At 36.3% G+C, this 21394-nt stretch overlaps 1 protein-coding gene across 8 annotated transcripts in view; it reads left to right on the top strand.

Moving 5' to 3' along the window:
* Positions 1 to 21394, top strand: part of PUS10 (pseudouridylate synthase 10) — an 83969-nt gene that overhangs the window by 46512 nt on the left and 16063 nt on the right. For all 8 annotated transcript variants that reach the window (XM_010862961.1, XM_010862957.1, XM_010862960.1 and 5 more), the window contains exons 5-11: positions 8965 to 8999; positions 12216 to 12327; positions 14471 to 14532; positions 14827 to 14872; positions 16928 to 16992; positions 18505 to 18590; positions 19644 to 19769. In XM_010862961.1, coding sequence (XP_010861263.1) covers positions 8965 to 8999; positions 12216 to 12327; positions 14471 to 14532; positions 14827 to 14872; positions 16928 to 16992; positions 18505 to 18590; positions 19644 to 19769 — 532 coding nt within the window. The remainder of the gene's footprint in view (positions 1 to 8964; positions 9000 to 12215; positions 12328 to 14470; positions 14533 to 14826; positions 14873 to 16927; positions 16993 to 18504; positions 18591 to 19643; positions 19770 to 21394) is intronic.

Below are 21394 nucleotides of genomic sequence, written 5' to 3'. Positions count from 1 at the left end.
CATGGCTGCAATCACCATCTGCAGTGATTTTGGAGCCCCCCAAAATAAAGTCTGACAGTTTCCACTGTTTCCCCATCTATTTCCCATGAAATATGTTTAAATTGACATCAGAAATGTTTCAATGTAAGTTTAAATAACAAAGAATATTGCTTTTAAAAATGTTTCCATTGGGAATTGTTCACAGGTGAAATTATTTGAGATTTTCTTATGGTAACTCCAGCCTACCTCCCTCTTAAATGAAAAAGGTAATAGAGATAGCTAAAATATGTTCAGCAAAATGTTGATAACTTGAGGCTGGCTTGAAGGACACATGGAAATTTGTGCACTATTCTTTCCACTTGTGTTTGTGTTTTGGTTTCTTCCTTTCATGTTAGAGATTTTCTTCAAATGACTTATGGTCTCTGTGCATTCATTTAAGTACAGAACATTAAAAGGTAATTGAAAGTTATGTGTGGGATGGTGGTGCCTGTTGACTGAGTTTTATTAGAAGAGAACAGGTAGTAAATTGACTTTTTATATGAAAGGACCATATCACATTATCTGAAAAATTTCCCTCAAAAACCATCCAGTTTGTCCAGAGAAGAATCCTCTAGTCTCCTGTCAAGAAAGGTATAAGCTCAGCAGCCTGAGTGCCAGAGCAGGGTAGGAAAGGGGTCTTCCGTTCTCTCTGTTCAGACTGTAAGCTCTTATGGACCCCTCCTGTTTTCCTTGCAGGGCTTCCCTCCAGCTGTTCTCTTGCCAGGGGCTCCTTAGTGTAGACACCTCTAGTTTGGTTTCCCAGAATATAAGTCTCCTATTGCTTGGTGTCAGGGAGGGACATGGGGGTCCATTTTTTCTTTATATAGGCCTTCAACGATTCCCCTTCTTTTTAGCCCATGTTTCACCCTCTATTGTCTTAGGTTTCCAGTCCTCAGCTTTGCTTGGCTTGGAGGAGCTAGTATCTCTCTTTGCCAAGTCTGAGGGATCAGCTTCCTGGGCTCTGCTGCCTTCCATTCCTGCATTCCTTTTCTTTTGTACATTGAGAGTTGTGGTGATGAATCTTCTTGTCTCATTGTAGATGGAGTGTCTTTTTCTGTTTCTCATTCTCTTATTTTACAGTGATTTTCCAGAGAAGTGAGCAGAAAGGGCCTTTTTCCACTATCTTGAAGCCAGAAGTCTGATTATTTTGATAATATTCTTTTCATTTAAAAAGTAATATCTAAAAGTTAATTTTAAAAATGCAATAAAGAAATCTTTATCCCTAAGAATATTAATACATTTAGTGCAAATCAAGTTCAACATATGGAATGATTCCAGTCTTATAATTTTCCTAATTTAAAAAAATTTTTTTTTTAGATGTACTGCTTGACTTGTAGGATCTTAGTTCTCTGACCAGGGATTGAACCTAGGCCCTTCGAAGTGAAAGCCCAGAGTCCCAACCACTAGACCACCAGGGAAGACCCTGGAATAATTTTAAAATAATTCTCTTTATAGAGTTCTTGAGTTATTTATTGAAGACCTTTTTCAACAATTAATAGGTTATCAGCAAGTTAGTTTATCTCCTTAATATTCCAAAACTTAAAACTTACTTTTAAAAAGCTGTTTTTCTTGGTAGTTGTTTTGAAGTAAAATTGTTATTTATGGCTATTGAAATTGAGCTAGTTGATGAAGCCTCTTGAATCCGCAGGTTCACTTCACATTAACCAGCGTAAGTAGAGGTGGAGAGAAGGAACTGAAAAGACAGAGCAGCTGCAATGAATGAAGGCTTGGGGAACAGATAAAAATAAAGACAAATAAGGTTCAGCCGTGTCCTTCAGTGTCATATGCTAACTGGGTGGCAGTGGATGCTAATTCTCTAAAATCAAATTCTAAGAGGAAACACCTTTACACCCTCAGCCTCAGCCAATTACTAACAGATATTTGTTGTTATCTCCATTTGACTGATGTCTTTAACTCTAGAATTACCTGAAATTCAGTTGCCAGGTTATCTCGTCGTTAGCATATGACACCAAAGGACAAGACTGAACCCTGTTTTTATTTATATCTGTCCCAGAGCCTTCATTCATTGCAGCTGCTCTGTTTTCCGGTTCCTTCTCTCCTCCTCTACTTCTATTCCACCTTCCCACCCCTATAGAATTTTTTCTTGTAATTATTTCCGATCAAATCCTTCAGAGGTAGGCAAAAATTATCTAGAGTATTGGAAAATGCAATGGAAATTCTCCTTTTTCTTCCCCAGTTCCCCTCAGATTCTCCTTAAAACTCACAAAACAGAAGTAGTAATGCTCTTGGAAACTGTATCAGTAGAGCTGTACCCCGGTGGCTCAGATGGTAAAGAATCTGCCTGCAATGCAGGAGACCTGGATTCAGTCCCTGGTTTGGGAAGATCCCCTGGAGGATGGAATGGCAACCCTCTCTAGCATTCTTGCCTGGAGAATCCCCATGGAAGAGGAGCCTGGAGGGCTACAATCCATGGGGTTGCAAAGAGTCAGATACGACTGAGAGACTAAGCACAGCACAGAGCACGGAGCTGTATCTAATTTGACTCTTCAGATTCATTCTGTCTTTGCTGATTTGTCCTTGCTTTTTTCCTCTTGCTTTGTCACAAATAGAATGTTCAACGTTTTTAATGTTATCTAACTTTTTTTTTTTTAATTGCCAACAGTAGTAGGAAAATTTGGATTGAGAAGGTCATATGTCTGGCTTCATTTTCTTTTTTCTCAACCCTGTAGAGAAAGATAATGTAGAGAATTGGGGTGGCTTTTCAAACATGGCTAAAGACAGATCTTTTATTTATCAAAAGAGACAGTCAGACTCTGTGTTAGTCATTACATCACAAGTCTGACATCAGAGATTCTGGGGAACAAAAGAGTGGCAGGGAGGTGATGGTGGTGAGGAGACTTGGAAGTAGGTAAGTGGGGGAGAGAGAGAGGTATGTGTGTGTGTGCTGGGTGGAGAAGAGCAGAGGGTCATGCCTCTAGCTGCCCACACTGCTATTGTCATTTCCCTGTAGGTACAAGTCTATATTTGCATTATTCTTGCTCTCATAAATGAGCCCAAGAGATGTGTAGGATTCAAAAGACCTTAGAGTTTTAAGGGCATTGGTGGTAATTTAGAAACCCCAACATCGGTGTTGATCACCAAGTCCTGCCGGTCTGTGTCTTCATTTTCTCTTAAAGCTGCCTCCTCCTCTCCACGCCTACTACCACTGCCATATATATGATTTCTCACTTGAATTCTGCTTTAGTTTACCAAATGTCTTCATTTCCCTTAGTTACCATCTTCTTCCTCTAACTCACACTGCAACCTGAGTGAGAATTCCTGAAGACAAATATGATCATGCTACTCCCTTGCTTAAAATCCTTCTGTGGCTCCATTTTGCCTTAAGTGTAAAATCTAAACCCCTTACCATGGGTTCACTAGTTCTATCATTTTAATCCTGTTTCCTCCTTTGTACTTTGCAGCCACACATCCTCAGCTCTTTAGGGACCAATAACCTATAGTTCCCAGGAGCTTCCTGATGCTCTGTGGCCTTTGCACAACAGTTTTTCCCTGTTTGGATTGTATTTTCTCCACTCTTCACCCAGGTAATTCTCAATAACTGATTCTTCAGAATTCAGATTAGATGTTACTTCTTGATAGTTTTAATAACAAGACTGAACTGAGGATGCCTTAAATGTCCCCTCAAAATATTTCCCTGTCACAGCCCCTACCACTCTGTGTTTCTATTTTTATTAATCTTATTAATCATTATTATTGTTACATTCCCATTTTGGGGCTTCCCTGATAGCTCATTTGGTAAAGAAAGTTGCTCAGTCATGTCCAACACTTTGCCAACCCCAAAGAGTTGGCTGTTGTGAATAGTGATGCTGTGAACATAGGGATGCATGTACCCTTTTGAATGATAGTTTTGTCCAGATATATGCCCCAAAGTGGGATTGCTGGATCACATGGGAATTCTATTTTTAGTTTTCTGAGGAACCTCTATTCTATTCTCCATAGTGACTATACTTAATTTACATTTCCATCAACAGTGTAGGAGAGTTCCTTTTTCTCCACATCCTCTCCCAGTGTTTGTTACTTGTAGACAAACAAGTTTGAGTTTGTCTCAAAAAATGAGTTTCCTTTTTAATGACGGTCACTCTAACCAGTGTGAGGTGGTAACTCATCGTAGTTTTGACTTGCATTTCTCTTATAATTAGTGGTGTTGAGCATCTTTTCATGTGCCTACTGGCCATCTGTATGTTTTCTTTGGAGAAATGTCTGTTAAGGCCTATTGCCCATTTTTTAATTGAGTTGTTTGGGTTTTTTGTTGTTGTTGAGTTGTATGAGATGTTTGTATATTTTGGAGATTAAGCTCTCATTGGTTGCATTATTTGCAAATATTTTCTACCGGTCTTTTCATTTTGTTTATGGTTTCCTTTTCTGTGTGAAAGCTTATAGGTTTGATTGGGTTCCATTTGTTTATTTTTGTTTTTATTTCTATTGCTTTGGGAGACTGACCTAAGAAAACATTGAATAATTTATGTCAGAGCACGTTTTGCCTATTCTTTCTTCTTGGAATTTTATATTGTGATGTCTTATGTTGAAGTCTTTAAGCCATTTTGAGTTTATTTTTATGCATGATGTGAGGATGTGTTCTAACTTCATTGATTTACATGCAGCAGTCCAACTTTCCCAGCAACACTTGTTGAAGAGGCTTTTTCCCAGTTTATATTCTTGCCTCCTTTGTTGAAGATGAATTGACTGTAGGTGTGTGGGCTTTTATTCTGGGCTCTCCATTAATCTGTATGTGACAAGTGCCATTTTTAATGCTTCCCCCCATCTTTCCTTCCTTCCTTCCTGCCTCCTCTGCTTGAACAGCCTCAATTCCTGGCCTTACTATAACCCACTTTCATTGTTTGCTGGTAAATGAGCCCCCAGCTCAGAACTCTAAGATTAAAAGCCATTCCCAGGCATAGAGTTTCCGTGATATGTATATGGGTATATGCTTGTGTATGTGTGTGTCTGTCTGTGTGTCTCTGTGTTGCCAAAGTACACAAGCACTTTAGTAAGCACGTTATTCAACTACCCCATTTAGCAAAGCTGAGTCCAGGATTAAATTCTGTGGGTCCTGAGTTTTCAGGAGGTGACATGCTACCTTTGGTATCAAATTTGATTAAACTTGATAACTTTAAGTGGTTCTACTGGGGAGGAAGAATTCAATTTCTTACTCCAGAGAAAGAATTTTTTCCACTGACTAAGGAATGGAACATTTATTAGAAGTATCTTGGTGACCTGAAGGAGAGAAATGTACTTCTTTTACCTCAGCAGAAGTAAGTCCATGGCATTATTAGCACGTGGTAAAATTGAATAATTGAGCAACACTGACTACTTTGGGATTCAGCCTTCCAGCCCCTGCTGTGTGATTAGTTCAGTCCAACCCTGCTGGCATGCTTGAGCAGGGAGCCTGCAGGGGATTAGAAAGGGAAAACCCTTTAACAAATCTCAGGTACTAAAGACATTTGATTTAATTTAACATGTTACACATGGTAATCTGGTTTCCCTTGGCAACCTCCACCCTACACTACTTTATAATCAGAGGATGGCAGGGTAGATTACAGATCTACCCTGGAAGGGACCATAGAGAACAGATGTCAAAAGAGGAAATGAAAAGGTCACTAAAAAAGGACAGAAGAGTCTGAGTCCTCTGACAAAAAGGACAGATAGTTCTCTATAGTGCAGGTACCCAGGAGGGTTTCATTGATGAGGGAGATTCCAGGACTGCCTACAGCAGAGTAGTCTGAGATGTGAAGGAAAGGGATCAAATCTCGTAAATCTTTAAAGGGATAATAATTTTATTATTTGTGAATTACAGATAAGGTTTTAATTTAAAAATGACAATAATAGGTACCATTTATTAAGTACATGCCAGAAATCTTACTTGGTTCGTTGCATATATAATTTCATTAAATCCTTATCATATCTCTGCAAGGGGAATATTAATATCCCTTTATAGATGAGGAAACAAGTATTTATTGATCTCTTAAAGTATGGAGACTGAAGAAAGGTGGGGTAACATTGACTCCAAGGTTTCAACTTTAGGAGACCGTTATTTATTTTTTCTATGATCTTAGAGTCCTAGAAGTCTTAATAGCCCCTGTCACAGAGCAGTATATCCACTAATGTCCATTAATGGTGACCTTTAGCCATCCAGAAAAGTTTAAATTACAGTCATCTTTAGTCTTATTGTTGTTCAATTGCTTAGTCATGTCCAACTCTTTGCAACCCCGTGGACTGCAGCACGCCAGGCTTCCCTATCCTTCACCATGTCCCGGAGCTTGCTCAAACTCGTGTCTGTTGAGTCTGCCATCCAACCATTTCATCCTCTGACATCCCCTTCTCCCACCTTCTATCTCTCCAGCATCAGGTTCTTTTCCAATGAGTCAGTTCTTCACATCGGGTGGCCAAAGTACTGGAGCTTTAGCTTCAGTCCTTCCAATGAATATTCAGGATTTATTTCCTTAGGATTGACTGGTATTATCTGCTTGCAGTTCAAGGGGCTCTCAAGAGTCTTCTCCAACACCACAGGTTCAAACTCATCTTTGGTGCTCAGTCTTCTTTATGGTCCAGCTGCCACATCCGTACATGACTACTGGAAAAACCATAGCTTTGACTATATGAACATTTGTCAGCAAAGTAATGTCTCTGCTTTTTAATATGCTGTCTAGGTTTGTCATAGCTTTTCTTCCAAGGAGCAAGTGTCTTTTAATTTCATGGCTACAGACACTGTCTGCAGTGATTTTGGAGCCTGAGAAAATAACGTCTCTCACTGTTGCCATTGTTTCCCATCTATATGCCATGAAGTGATGGGACTGGATTAGTCTTTTGAATGTTGAGTTCTAACCCAGCTTTTTCACTCTCCTCTTTCACCTTCATCAAAAAGCTCTTTAGTTCCTCTTTGCTTTTTGCCATAAGGATGGTGTCATCTGCATATCTGAGGTTGTTAATATTTCTCCTGGCAATCTTGATTCCTTGATTCCAGCTTGTGATTCATCCAGCCCTGCATAGAAGTTAAATAAACAGGGTGACCATATACAGCCTTAATGCCCTCCTTTCCCAACTTTGAACCAGTCTGTTGTTCCATGTTCGGTTCTAATTGTTGCTTCTTGACCTGCATACAGGTTTCGTGGGAGGCAGGTAAGGTGGTCTGGTATTTCCACCTCTTGAAGAATTTTCCATAGTTTGTTGTGATCCACACAGTCAAAGGCTTTAGTGTAGTCAATGAGGCAGAAGTAGATGTTTTTCTGGAATTCTCTTGCTCTGTCTATGATCCAGCAGATGTTGGTGATTTGATCTCTGGTTCCTCTACCTCTTCTAAATCCAGTTTGTACATCTGTAAATTCTCAGTTCATGTATTGTTAAAGCCTCGCTTGGAGGATTTTGAGCATGACCTTGCTGGCATGTGAAATGAGTGCAATTGTGCAGTAATTTGAGCGTTCTTTGGAATTGCCCTTCTTTGGAATTGCAGTGAAAACTTACCTTTTCAGTCCTGTGGCCACTGCTGAGTTTTCCAAATTTGTTGGCATCTTTGTCTAACTCTCTTATTTTACACACTAGGAAATTGAGTGCCAGACATCTGGTAAACCCTAAAGCCAGGTCTTCCAACTCCTTAATTTGTGTATTCCACCATGACCATACACTTTCAAAGAAGGCTTGAGTAAGTGGAAGGCAGGAGGGAAGGGGTCTTGCAGCACTATAAATGATATTAGTTTGAGGTAGCGAAGTAAACAAACTAATAGATTGGAAGGTACTGATGAGACATTTAGGCACTGGGAACAGTTATAATTCTTATCTAACTAGTGATTAATTTATTCTGCTTAGCTAATATCTGATCAAATTGATGCACCTAATGTTTCTAAATGATCCTAAGTCTTTAGACGTCTCTGGTGCCCTACCAGCCATTTGAAGTTTAAAAGGACATACGAACAACAAAAGCTGTCTCTCCAGGTCTTAAAATGGGTGTGACTGGCCATTTTTGCGGCATGTAGAAGCAGAGACTACATGTGGTGTTTTGTTGACTTACACATTTATGCTTCTGTCACGTTCACCAAATGCCGTATATATGAGGCAGGCCATATATTACCTTTCTTTAAGGTGAAAACTATGGAAGTCTAATAGCAAACTGAGAAATCTTGGTGTCACACACTTAGTATACAAAGCATTTTACATGAATTTCACTAAATCCTCATAACAATTGTGATTGTAAATGTTATTGTTTTCGTTTAGGCAACTTTTTCAGTTTTTTTAATCCTTCCCGGAACATTTCCCCTAGCATTTTATTGTGAAAAATTTCAAACCTATATTAAAATTGAAAGAATTGTACAGTGAACACTCATATACCCACTTAGATTCTACACTTATTTTTCTATATTTGCTTTTTTTTAATACACCTATACATTTATCCACCCACACATCTTAGTTTTTATTATATTTCAAAGTGAGTTATAGACATTAGTACATAATACGCCTAAACACTTATACGTGGATATCATTAATTTGAGTTAAAAATGTTAGCCCTATTCAAAAAACAAAAACAAAAAACTGAGTCCTTCAAATCTATGTTTTGGGGACATAGAATATACTCATTCAGTTTGGGCTTTCCCCCATGAAACAGTAAGATATTTTAAGAGAAAAATGTGAGCCACCCATATTAAAAAACACTTGTAACTTATTAATGAGAAATAGAAATCTGTGGGGAGGAGGGGGATACCCCTGTTGAATTCCTAGGCCACAGCAAGCCAGTACTGCAAATGAGGCATCTTACCTCATTTCTGATTTTAAATGAGATTGAGGTCATTGCCACATTTCTGAACAGTAAGTCCTCTTCTACAGGGGAGAGTTTGATTAGCAAATTACTTAAGCACCTTAGTAATGATATTGGAACCAAATTTCAATGAACATTTTTCCCTTTTCTCTTCTTTCTGGGTGTGACTAAATTGCCTACAGCATGCTGCTTGGTTGCTGGTAAAACAGGAAATGGGGTAAGTAATTTACATAGGGAATTTTTACTACCATTTAAATTTAAGCTACTTGATTCTTAAAGTACTTTTACTATTACTCTTTTTTTAAGAGTGAGTTCACTAGCTACTAGAGAAATTGGCACAAAGAAAAATTTTTATTTTATATATTTAGGTATTAACCTTGTTTAACTGGTTTATTGCACAGCATATTAGTAGTCTCATTTTTTTGGTAGATTTATCATGAACATAAATGTATATTTTATAATCATTATGCATTTATATAATGTAGTTTGGCAGCTAATTTTAAAGGAACACATTTTATGCTGGTCTTAGAAGCAAAATTATAAACCTAATTATGGTGTAAAAGATACATAGTAAAGTTCTAGTTAAGGCAGAACAACAGTAAGTTTATACATAGATAAGACACAGAAAACATAGGTTCACAGTCCTTTATCTGAAACCCTAGGTGGCAAATGTGTCTTGGAATTTAGAATTTTTTAGACTTTGGCAATTTAATACAGCATAAATACCATATATGATATACCTCTCTCCTCTGGGGTAGTACTGTGTTATCAAGCATTAATATTTCTGCAGTGAAGCATACCAATATTCACACCAATTTGATAAACAAAGCCTTACATGTTCAAGTCAGAGTTTGGTTGCCAACTGAGTTAAGGAAAAAGCTCTTTAATTTCCCAGAGCTTTCTGGATTTTGAAACTAAAAATTTTATACCAGTATGAAAAGGGCCATGTGACTCTTGGAGGGTCCTGTGTACTCCTGAAAGAAAACCACAGAGAGAAGTACAAATTTCTGTATCAGAATCTCATACTTGGTATTTTATAGAAAATTAATTCATCTGGCATTTTTGTGTGTGTTGTATTTCACATCTGCATTTTTAAAAGGGTAGTAACCACATATTTATCAAAGGTTTGGGGGTTCTGTTAGGTTATGTTAAATTAGTCTCAAATGCTTGTGATTCTGGCATAATAAAATTTGATCCTGTGTTTGAGAAATTTTTTATTAATAGCATAGTCAGAGCATGCTATTTTTCAAATGTTTCCAGTTTCCATCCTCCTTGCTTATTGTGGTTATTTCTTATTGAATGATTTTAAACCAAGGTTAGCTCTTCCAAAAGATCCTGATCAATATAGGGATACTAAAACAGGAAAAAAATGCAGAATGCTACTCTTTTCTCTTAATATCCCTAGTTCATTCTATAATAATAATATCAAAAGGCTGTGGAGGGATTGCCATTAAAGAATTGATTCAAGGAATTTAGGAAAAAAGTGTATTGGATATTTTGGTTCATCTTTGCTTAAGAATGGTTATCCTGTTGTATGTGTAGAAAAAGTGATTGTAATTGATGTCCTCATCATTAGTTATCTAACAGAGGAGAGGGAAATGCAGTTTCTAAGTATTAAATTGGTACTGAATTTACCTTAATGACTACTGATTCCTCTAAAGGACCATCAATCATAAGCCTAAGGACCTCTGTGAAAACATTCACCCTAAATTATATTAGAAAAGCTATTAGCCACATTCAGCTTGCAGGATTGAAAATCTGGCATTTTAAGTACTGTATTTTTGCCTTAAAGGTGAGGCTAAGGTTTCCAAAATGTCTGTTAACCCTTTCCTATAGTTCATTAATCTGGAAGGAAAAAAATACCTGTAGTTGAAGTTTTTAAACTGGAGTAAGGTGCTTTAAATTGAAATGTATTTCAAAAACCATGAAGGACCTAAAATATCAATTTTCTTAAACACATAATGAGTAATGTTTTAATCTGTTTTTAGGATTGGCTTTGGCTACAATCCTTTGTACTTTAGACTCTCTAGAGTCTAAACAGTTTTAAAGGGTTTTCCATTCTTGTGTTTTCTGTTTTCACCTTTTTATTCTTTAAAATGTGTGCTCATACCTTAATTATTTACTTTCAACTGTGATGCTGTTTTAATGCAGATATCATTAGTTAAACTGTTTGATGCAATGTCAAGATAGTCTTTGAAAATTCCTAAGATGTTTCTGATACTCAGAGAACTAGGAACAGTTTATGAAGCTTAAACACAGTGTATAGAGAAGTAATCTAATTTTTTGTCAGATGTAGGGCTTATCAGAGTCCTTCATTGTTAAACCACAAACCCAAAGCATATGAAAGCATTCAGTTTAACCAGTTATCTCAGCTGGATTAAAATGGGTAGGTCAGCTATTTCTTAATTTACATTTTTAGAGTAACAGTGGTCTTTATATTGTGTGTATATAATTATATTTTTAGATCAATTAAATTTAGCAATTAACAAAATTATTTTTTATTTTCTACTCATAGTTCATAGTGTCTTTTGGTGTTGAAGAATTAAATACAGTGGATATTGACTATATTGTCTTTTTTTTTTTAGTGAAAATTGGATATTAGAAGAAATGATTCACAAGTTGGCCTAAACATCTCTTTTGTTAAAAAGCAGATCTATAAATAGCTGTAACTGATTTAAAATTTTAATTATTTGAATGACATGGGCCTGTTTATTAGTGATATTTCAGAGTAGAGCTGTTTAAATATTACCATATCATGTTTTTCTTTTCTTTCACTTCAGTTCCTTTCTATCTCAATTTTAGGTTACAAACTAAAAGCTAGAAATCATAATTGGGACTTCCCCAAACCTATTTATTGGCTATGAGTAGATTTGGGGGAATGTAAAATGTTTATTAAGACATGTATATGTTGTTAAATTAATGAACATTTTAGAGCACTGATGCTTTAGGATTTAATCTTCTTTACCAGTAAAGAGAAGTACAGCTTTTACATTGATTTCCCAAAAGTAAGTCCCCATTATCAGGAAGAAAGTAGATGTAAACATTTTTGGTCTGGGTGAAATTATTGTAATAGACAGTTTGTAATTTCTGAGCAATAAACAATCTTCTCTATTCCATCTTTCCATCTTCTGATATATATAATCCTGGAATCTGGCAATTCTATCTCAGAAAAACTCATTTGTATGCCTTTGTCTTTGAAACTTCAAAATTTGTCCTATACGCCATTTAAAAAAGAAAAAAGTAGTTTCTTGATTCTACTAGAATATAGGTCCATGAACTGAGGAAACTGTCTGCTTTGGTCTCTGCTTTCTATCTAATGTGTAAAATAGTGCCTTCACATAGTAGGCACTCTACATTTTAATAATCGCATAAATTCTTGCCTTCATAAAAATGATGTTTTTCATATCAGTGAATTAATTTTTATGTTATTCAGAAAGCAGAGTCTGTCGCTGGGAAGAAATGATATAGTTCAGCTAAAAGAAGCCTACAAATGGATAACTCACCCCCTGTTTTCAGAGGAACTGGGTGTTCCCATTGATGGAAAGGTATTGGGTCATCAGCATTGTTAATTTTATTCTCTGGCTTTACTAGTTTTACTTCATTATATGGCAGAGTTTTGGTTACCCAAAAGAATCTTCTCTTTTAATAATCCAATAAAAGGTTTTTAAGCTTTTACAGTTCTTAAATTGAGGTTAAAATTGAGATTAAAGTCTTTCTTTTTTAAATTTCTTTGTAATCAAGACACTTATGAGTATAACAGGTGCAGTGTACCCTAATTGACCTTAAAAGGTTAGAAATGAATTCGTGCCTTTAAGTATATTTATAGTTTAATTAGACAGATTTACTGATATAAAGCTATACATAAATAACTATGAACAAGTGTGGAGTAAACTCTAGACTATTTAATTTTGGTTGTCTGTGGCTAGTCTTGTTTTCGAATATGTAGACAGAACGTGTTCAACTATAGGGAGCATGGGCTCAACCTATCCTGGCTTGTGGTATCTCAAATCCCTTTAATTTTAAGCAGACTGCCTTTGAAACCAGTACACTTCCCATCCCCTCTATTCCAGGGTAGACCTTGCTTCAGCCTTTGAAATGGATTGAATTTTAGGGAAGAGCTCAGTAGATTTCCAGACGTGGAAACAGGACATATTCCCAGCTCATCTTAAATTAGATTTTAATAGTATGGCCTCATTGCTTCATCATTTTGCTTGAAGGAAATTCCCTGGGTATCAGACACACCCCTATTCAAATAAAATCACAAAACCATCTTTCAAAGCTAAACAATTAAAAAATTTTCCTCATTCTGACATTATATAGCTGTTTCCCTCTGTTAGTAAGAATAAACTCTGTCCTTTAAACTGAATACTGAAAGAATAGAGAATAAAACCACTTCACAGATAGTATGAAGAGGAAATGAGGTGATGAAAGTACTTTGGAAATTAGAGAAGTCATTGATGCAAAATATTTTTACCTCAGATTTCAGTTTGAAGCACAGATAATTTTACATGTTGAATCAGTGAGAACAGAAAATAGAAAACAAAAGATGCAGTAATGTTCTAATAGGTTCAGCATGAATGAAGTTTTCTTAAGTAAAAGGAATATGTTGTAATTTTAATTTTATTTTGTTGATTTGAGTAAAAGAAAAAAATTAGTCCTTCACTATTGTGATTAAGAGCTGCTAATAGGCCTGCTGACGATCCAATGCAATCGATAAATATAAAATTCAATAAAAAGGAAGAATTATTATATGATATTTATATCTTTTTTTCAGTGTGAAATTTTGTATAATCTCCATGGAGGTCAATGTATATAGAGTATGAAATTGTGTTTCTTTGTGTGTACAAGGATATTTATTTTAGCATTTTAAAAAATGTTTTTTAAAATTTATTTTTAATTGAAGGATAATTGCTCTACAATGTTGTATTGGTTTGCCATATAGCAACACTGTAGCATTTTTTAAAAATGGTAAAACTTAACTACAACTTAAATGTCCAGCAGTCCTTAGAGTTGAAAAGATGTTCATGATGTAATATCAACTGAATTAAGCAGTTTTCTAAATGTCTATTTAATATACCAAGAAGTACATATGTTTATATGCATAAAAATGGCTAGAAGGGAACATGTCAAACTGTTACTAGTTCTATCTCAGTGGAGTGAGATTGAAAACCCACTATTTTATAATATTATTATGTATTATATTTTTAATGAAACAAAAAATTAAGATCTTTCTTTTAAAAGTCACATCTATTAAAAACTTGGAGAACTTAATATTAAGAAAACCTCATACAGAGTTAGGCATGTGCGTAAATAATAGTTGCTAATTCTAGTCATAGTACTGACAGGAGTATATCTTCGTTTGTTTCAGTTACCCCTTTCCAATTCCCTGAGTTCTTATTCATCTTTGTATCTAATTTATATACTTTACAAAAAAATCATACAACTTTAATTTGTTTTAAACTTGTTTTTTGTAGGATCACTAGTGATGAGTTCTAGGAGTTAAAAAGAAAAAAGACTATTTCCTTTACAGCTGCCCTGTGACCAAGCTGATTTGAAAACAGTAGTATTTCCAGTTTTCCTTGTCACTTTTTCTGAGCCAATCTTTGAAAGTTAATTCTGTTTCCATTGATAAGTTGTTAGATGTTAGTTTCTTTTTGCTTATTTTTAAACTGTCTTTATAATTTTTAGAGCTTATTTGAAGTGAGTGTGGTCTTTGCTCACCCAGAAACAGTTGAGGATTGCCACTTCCTGTAAGTTACAACTTAACATTGCCAATTGTGCAACATTGTTAATACCTTTTGATTTTCATGAAAATAGTTTTGTTCTTCTTTCTAAGGGACCTATCAGAACTTGTCATGTCTCTGAAGATTTAAAGTGTGCTCTCTGATATGAGTCTAGACAAACCCATGTGGCTCATATAGGGATTCATTTTGTCCGCTTCTGATATCCTGAGTTAAGCAGCTCTATGTTGTATAAAATATTTGAATTTTATCCACCCTCAAATAAACTCATTAATCTTTTATATTAACTTGAATTTTGCTTAGACGTGCAATATGCCCAGATTGTTTCAAGCCAGCCAAAAACAAACAGGTAAGGATTCCTGCTTCTTATTCTTTATTGAGTTTTTTTCTGAGCTGAATATTCAAATTAACAACAAAAAGGATATGCATTAGAAATATTGGCAATCTATTATACTAAGAATCAATCTCAAACTATTTCCATTTGCTACATTCATTTTTTTTTTAAACTCTCAACACCTTTGTGTGTGGCTCAGAAGTCATAACACACAAACATCATGAATTGTTTCCCCAAAACTACATCATCTGGGAAAGTATGTTTTCAGTATCATCACAATTCCAAACTTCTGTCTAATATTTGTTTTCTAGAAATTGGTATTTTGAAAATATAATCCAAATAAATTGTTTTATTTAGGACAGTCCTGAATTAATAGAACCTATTTCAGGCTACATTTGAAAAAGGGTTTTTTATTTAAACTCTCCTTTACTGTCTGATGTGAGCTGGCCTTCATGTTAATGAGAAAAAATAGTTAGCCTGTATTTTTAGTTTCTGTCATGCCAAGATGGAATGTCTGGCATGCTACTGACAGGTTTTCACAGCCCAGTTACTTAGCTGGTTTTGTACAGGCTCAGACATTCTCAGACATTTTACTGACCGATATTGTGGTTGTTAAACATAACTGATGTTTTGCTGTTGTGGTTGCTAAAAAGAATATAAGTTTATTGCCAAAAATACATCTTTTGGTCTTTGCTCTTACTTTGACTAATTGCTGGATCTTTTAGTACCTGGGGGAGATTGGAGGCTTGGGGAGTTTGTAACATTTGCCAAACCTTGTGCAGAAGTAATCAGAAATGCAGATCAAGCCTAAAACCCTGCTTCCCTCCTTTTCTCACATCATGGTACATCTAGAACATTTCCATGTTTGGCCAACACCCTGAGGTTAACAGGTGAAGCTGCTCTAAGTTGTGAGCAGTAGGCCTAGGGGTTCTTGTTGTTCCAGGCCCTTCCCCTCAACCCTCAGGACCTAGAAGGACCCAGGTACAGCTGTAGCTCACTGCTTTGCCATACCAACTGGGAAGTTCTGCCCAAATGACCTGTGAGCCATGTTTATATAAAGATCTAGTTTTATTTTTTGTCATCTTTGAGCAAGTATGTAAGTGCCAGCATCAAATAATAGAGTAAGGAAATTTTTGTCAAACCATCACAGACATCATGCCATTTGGCCAGTAGGTGTTTAGTCTTAAGTGTAGTTTTCCTGCATTATGGCTGGGAATAAGTTGAATGACCTTTTGAGATTCTTCCAGGGTTAAGATTTCGTATCTTAACAAAGAGGCACTTAATTTTTAATTCTAATCCTATGACACAGTATGGTTTAGAAAATCATTTCTTTTGTTGCTGAACTATTTAGATATCTACATTGTTCCTATTTTCAGTCAAGTGTAGTTTTTCGTAACAGAAGAAATAATTGTAACTTATCATAGTGACCACATGAGTATGCACTAATTAGTTCTAGTATGTCTACCATGAAGTTTGGCTTTTCTTGTTTTAAAAAACCCAAAGTGGGACATTTGTAGTTGCCCTTCTATTCAATATAGTGGATTTTGTTTACTTTGTCTGTGGTTAGTAGTGATACTGAATTGCTGGATGTCAAGACATGCTAGTTGGCTTTGTTTTACCCCTTATCCTGGCAGCCAACTCCTAAATTATGTACTGTGACCCTGAAGGGATGTAGAGAAGAAAAGAGAGATGGGTCCATCTAAATTTCTTCTGAGGTCTCAGAAAAAATATTTGAAGCACATTTCCTGCCATGTCATCATTTTTTTGTATTTGAAAAATACCATATTTTGAGGGGAGTGGGATAGTGCAGTGAAGAAGACATATTCTGCTAGATCTACCTGATATTATAGACATAGCCTAAATTGAAGAGAAGCATCCAGTCACAGAACTGACAGTATGGACACTTGTGCTGTATTTTCTTTATTTTCTTGAAGCTATTAAGTATTTCTCCCTTTTAAGTATGGTTTAAAATGATTATAATTTCTCCAACCATGTTCTGTTTCAACTCTGATGTTTTCTTATATAGGTGATAATATGTTTTTTTTTTTCTTTTTATTTTACCCTATATAGTCAGTATTCACTAGAATGGCAGTTATGAAAGCTTTGAATAAGATAAAAGAAGAGGATTTCTGCAAGTAAGTAGAAGTATAGAAACAAGAAATAATCATGGAATTTTAGAATAAAGGGAATGTTAGAAATAATCTGGATTATCTCTGAAACAAGACTGGATGTATTTTTGGGACCAGAATTGTGTCTTAATCTCCATTATATCCCTACTTCCTGGCTCAGTATCTGGCATGTAGTGATGTTCAATAAGTGTTTCTCAAATTAATATTTAGATTTATGAATCATGTCCAACTTGTTTATCTTTTAGAAGAGGATGACTTAGCGACTTTACAATAACATTGAGGTCCAAAGTGGAGGTTGACTTACCTAAGATTGAGTGTTGGATGTTGAGCCAGGTTTCCTGATTCTCCAGGCTAGTACTAGTCCCATTACATCCCTCATCCTGGATTTCCTGTTATTGTACATCTCCAGAAGAGAGAGGAAAAGGCTCATGAGTTTCCTTTCTTGCTAAAGTATGCTGAACTACAATAAATCTTACATTTTAATACTCAGTGTGTTCATTTCATTTAATAAGATATTATCATAGTTATCCTTCCAGAATAGCCTTGAATAAATTTCAAACAAGGAAGTTATGAGGAAGGTTTCATATATCTTCATATCTCAGAATAGAAATATTTTTATTAAGTTTTTTTTGTTGTTGTTTTGACCGTGCTGTGTGGGATCTTAGTTCCCCCACCAGGAATCGAACTTGTGCCCCTTGCAGTTGAAGTGTGGAATCCTCACCACTGCACCGCCAAGGAAGTCCCTGTTCAATTTTAGAAACAAAAGACAGTTACTCTCTACAAGCAGTAGTGCCTGAGTTTCTAAGTGATTTCTTTGTTAAGACATCTTGGGAAACTGAAAATTTCAACACAAGTATTTTGGATTAAATCCACATTTAGTCATTTATAGAGAGACTCCAGTTCTTGGAAGTTCCCAGATGATGGACAGAGAATAAAGTCATACATTGCTTTCTCCTGTCTGTCCTCAGCTGGATTGAAGTTTCTTAGCTAAAGTCAGCCACATTTCACTTATTCTGGCTCTGGTCTGATTTCCAAGACCATAGTTGAAATGAAAAGAGAGAAAAATGGTGGACTACCCTCCCCACAGGTGTGCCATACTCACAGGACCAATCTCTGACTGCACACCAGCTTTACCCAAATGATTGAGGATTTTGTAAGCAGCAGCAAGTGTTCATGGATACTAAAATGAACCCAAAGAGGCTTCTACTACATATGTGTGGATTTTTTCCCCCCAAATCTCAAGGCTGATGTTGAAAACTATCATCTGGGAACATGAGGCCTCCTGAGTCTGAATGTTATTAGCAGAGCCCTGATTTACTTAGTGCAGTTCTCATGTATTAAAAGTGGTCCTCAGAGGCCCAGAAGACCCTAACAGTCCCCAAATTTAAAATTCGGGGGAGGCTTAGTCCTTGAGAGACTCAGGCTCTGTGCATCTCAGGCAGTGCTGATTCATCTTAGTTATGTGATTCAATATCATGTCTGGAAAATAGTAGCTGTAAAATTTATTTTGTTTTGCAGGCAGTTTCCTTGTCCTCCAAACTCACCAAAGGCTGTATGCACTGTTCTTGAAATTGAATGTGCTCATGGTGCTGTTTTTGTGGCTGGTAAAATACTTAGTCTAGAATATACTTACACTGTCAATTGTCTCTCCTATCTGAAAAACTCAATTGACTTCTTCTCTGTTTCCTTCTTATTGTTATTAGTTTCTGATTAGTTAACTCTTTTAAGCACTAGACCTGATAGTCAAGTTTATTTAGGTTTTATAAGTATTCTTATGGATCACTAAAGAGATTTGATATTTAAAATGCCATGCCAAAAGGAAATGATACAGCCCAGATTTTAACAGTTTTCATCAGAGATGGCCAAGTAGAAATATGGGTAGATGTACAGACCAAAAACTAATCAAGAGAACAGAGAGGATGTTTTACAACATGAAGTCAATCCGGGGGAAAAAAATTTTTTTTATCTGCAAAGTGGCTAAACACTTTGCTTCTGATTCAAAAAAGAAATTGTTGCATTGACTTTCCTAAGAGGTAAATCTGGTTAGACAGTTTTTGTTTTGAAAGCTATAGCTGTTTCATAGTAATAGCTGAAATAAAATTGCTCTTTAGTTTTGACTATAATACCCTGCCCTGGGGTAATAAAACCTACCTGCCTCAGCATAGCTTTATTCATAAAACAGTGAGTCATATTCTGTTAGGGTGTTTTCTTTTTTTTTTTAACTTATAAAAACTTCAAAATTTCCTGTATTTGAACTCTTTGGAATACCAATGACTCTTACACTGAGAGTATTATCAATCAGGCATAAAAGCAGTAGTTGCTCTTTTTTTAAGTGATCCTTGGTGTGTTCCATGATATTGTAACTTGTTCAGTCAGTCAGTCAGGTTAATAAGTATACTGAGCATTCCTTTAGAACTCATTGATGATTCATACCTTGTCTTTAGCCATCTCTTCTATTGCTACCTTAAATTTTTTCACTGAATTATGTGTATGTGCTAAGTCACTAAATTACATTATAAATTAGTCAAAGGCTAAGCCTTGTTTTGTATCATAGCCCCTAGAATACTGGCACTTAGTGGATAGTTGTTACTTTCCTTTTTATTCTGTTGTGTTACTCACACCATCCCAGCCAGGCAACCTTTATATTTCTTTGCCAGGGAGATATAATAAATACTCCAGGAATCTACCACAAACTCCTTGGATAATTGATGGAGAAAGGAAGCTGGAATCTTCAGTAGAAGAATTAATTTCAGACCATCTTTTGAAAGTGTTCAAAGCAGAAAGTAAGTGTTATAATATTCATATTTTAAATACTTGTTCACAAATAGACTTCTTGGAGGTGGCAGGGAAGATTTCTGTATTTTGTAAGCCACCACCAAGTCTGGACCCCTTGCCTAGCAGCTTCCTGTGAACAGGGATTGCCATGTCCTGAGGGCCTCTGCCCAGGGCTGGATTTGAGCCAAGCTGCCCTAAGATTTCTCTGTTTTCTCAAGACAACTGGCTTTTCCTGGGCAAATTCAAAACAACTGAAACTACTTTAAATGAATGCACTTAAGTTCTGACCATGGGACACCTTAGCTTCAGCCTCTTATTGGGAATATGAGGAAATTAAAACACAGCTTCTATATCCATTGCTTATTCAAGAGTAACCACTGGCAAATGACTGGCTTCCATCTTAACAGCTAAAATGTCCTAGAATAGAGTTCAGACCTAGAGAAGATAGATCAACAGCAACCATTTCACAAAGACTTAATAGTAGTGTTGTTGTTTTAATTTCTTAGGTATTAACAAGCCCAGGTTTGTGAGCTGAGTCAGACCCTGTCAGGAATATGCTTTCTTTGTCTCAGTAGGCCTGTCAGGTCAAAGGAGCAAAAAACCTTGTGATTTCACCCAGGATTAGACTTAGAGGAAAGGGACTAAGATTTCAATCAGAGGAAATCATGTTGTATATCAGGAAAAAACATAGTCAGTGAGTAAGTATATCATCAGAGAAGGCGATGGCACCCCACTCCAGTACTCTTGCCTAGAAAATCCCATGGACAGAGGAGCCTGGTAGGCTGTAGTCCATGGGGTCACTAGAGTCGGATACGACTGAGCGACTTCACTTTCACTTTTCACTTTCATCCATTGGAGAAGGAAATGGCAACCCACCACAGTGTTCTTGCCTGGAGAATCCCAGGGATGGGGAAGCCTGGTGGCCTGCCGTCTATGGGGTCGCGCAGAGTCAGACACGACTGAAGCGACTTAGCAGCAGCAGCAGCAAGTATATCATACTCTTTGGAGTAGGTCTCCTAGCATAATTAGAACATCTTTTTTGAAAGACCAGCTAGACATCCTTCTTTCTCTCTGGCAAACCTTAGACAAACGTGCTTCAGTAAAGGCAGACAAGTGATCGAAATGAGATGCCCTGTTCCTTCCAGCTCTCTGCTTGTCAGAAGGAAAGAGAAGCACTTCAAAGCCGTATCCCTTTTATAATTTGTTGCCTGTCAGGTAGGTGGGCCCTTTTTAAAAAGGCCTTTAGGAACTGTTTACTGAATGGAAAAGAAAGTAACCTAGCAACCTAACATTTTCCAAAATCTTAACAGTAAAGACTCAGGGCTATTGCCATGAACTTTTACCTACTTAATTTAATATTTACACACTGGTTATCTCATAAGACTTATTCAGGTTACAAAGAAGTGAAAATAAAGCATTAGCATGAAAAGTCTCTTTCAAACTCTTTTTTGGGACCACCTTATTTCCCAGAAGATACAAGATTTAGTTCTGATTTTTTGGGTTCCAAGGAATCCCCCATTACCATGAGGGCTATAGAGGGGTTCTGGAACACCTGTATGTTTCCCCCTTGCAATCTTTCATGAGGTAATTCCTTGTTATAGTCCACTTGAGAAGGAAAAAAAATCGTCCCCAA

The sequence above is a fragment of the Bison bison genome, unplaced genomic scaffold (genome assembly GCF_000754665.1).
Source record: "Bison bison bison isolate TAMUID 2011002044 unplaced genomic scaffold, Bison_UMD1.0 scf7180017864486, whole genome shotgun sequence".
NCBI lineage: Eukaryota > Metazoa > Chordata > Mammalia > Artiodactyla > Bovidae > Bison > Bison bison.
Note: the sequence above shows the minus strand (reverse complement) of the source record. Positions and strands in the feature narration are given on the sequence as shown.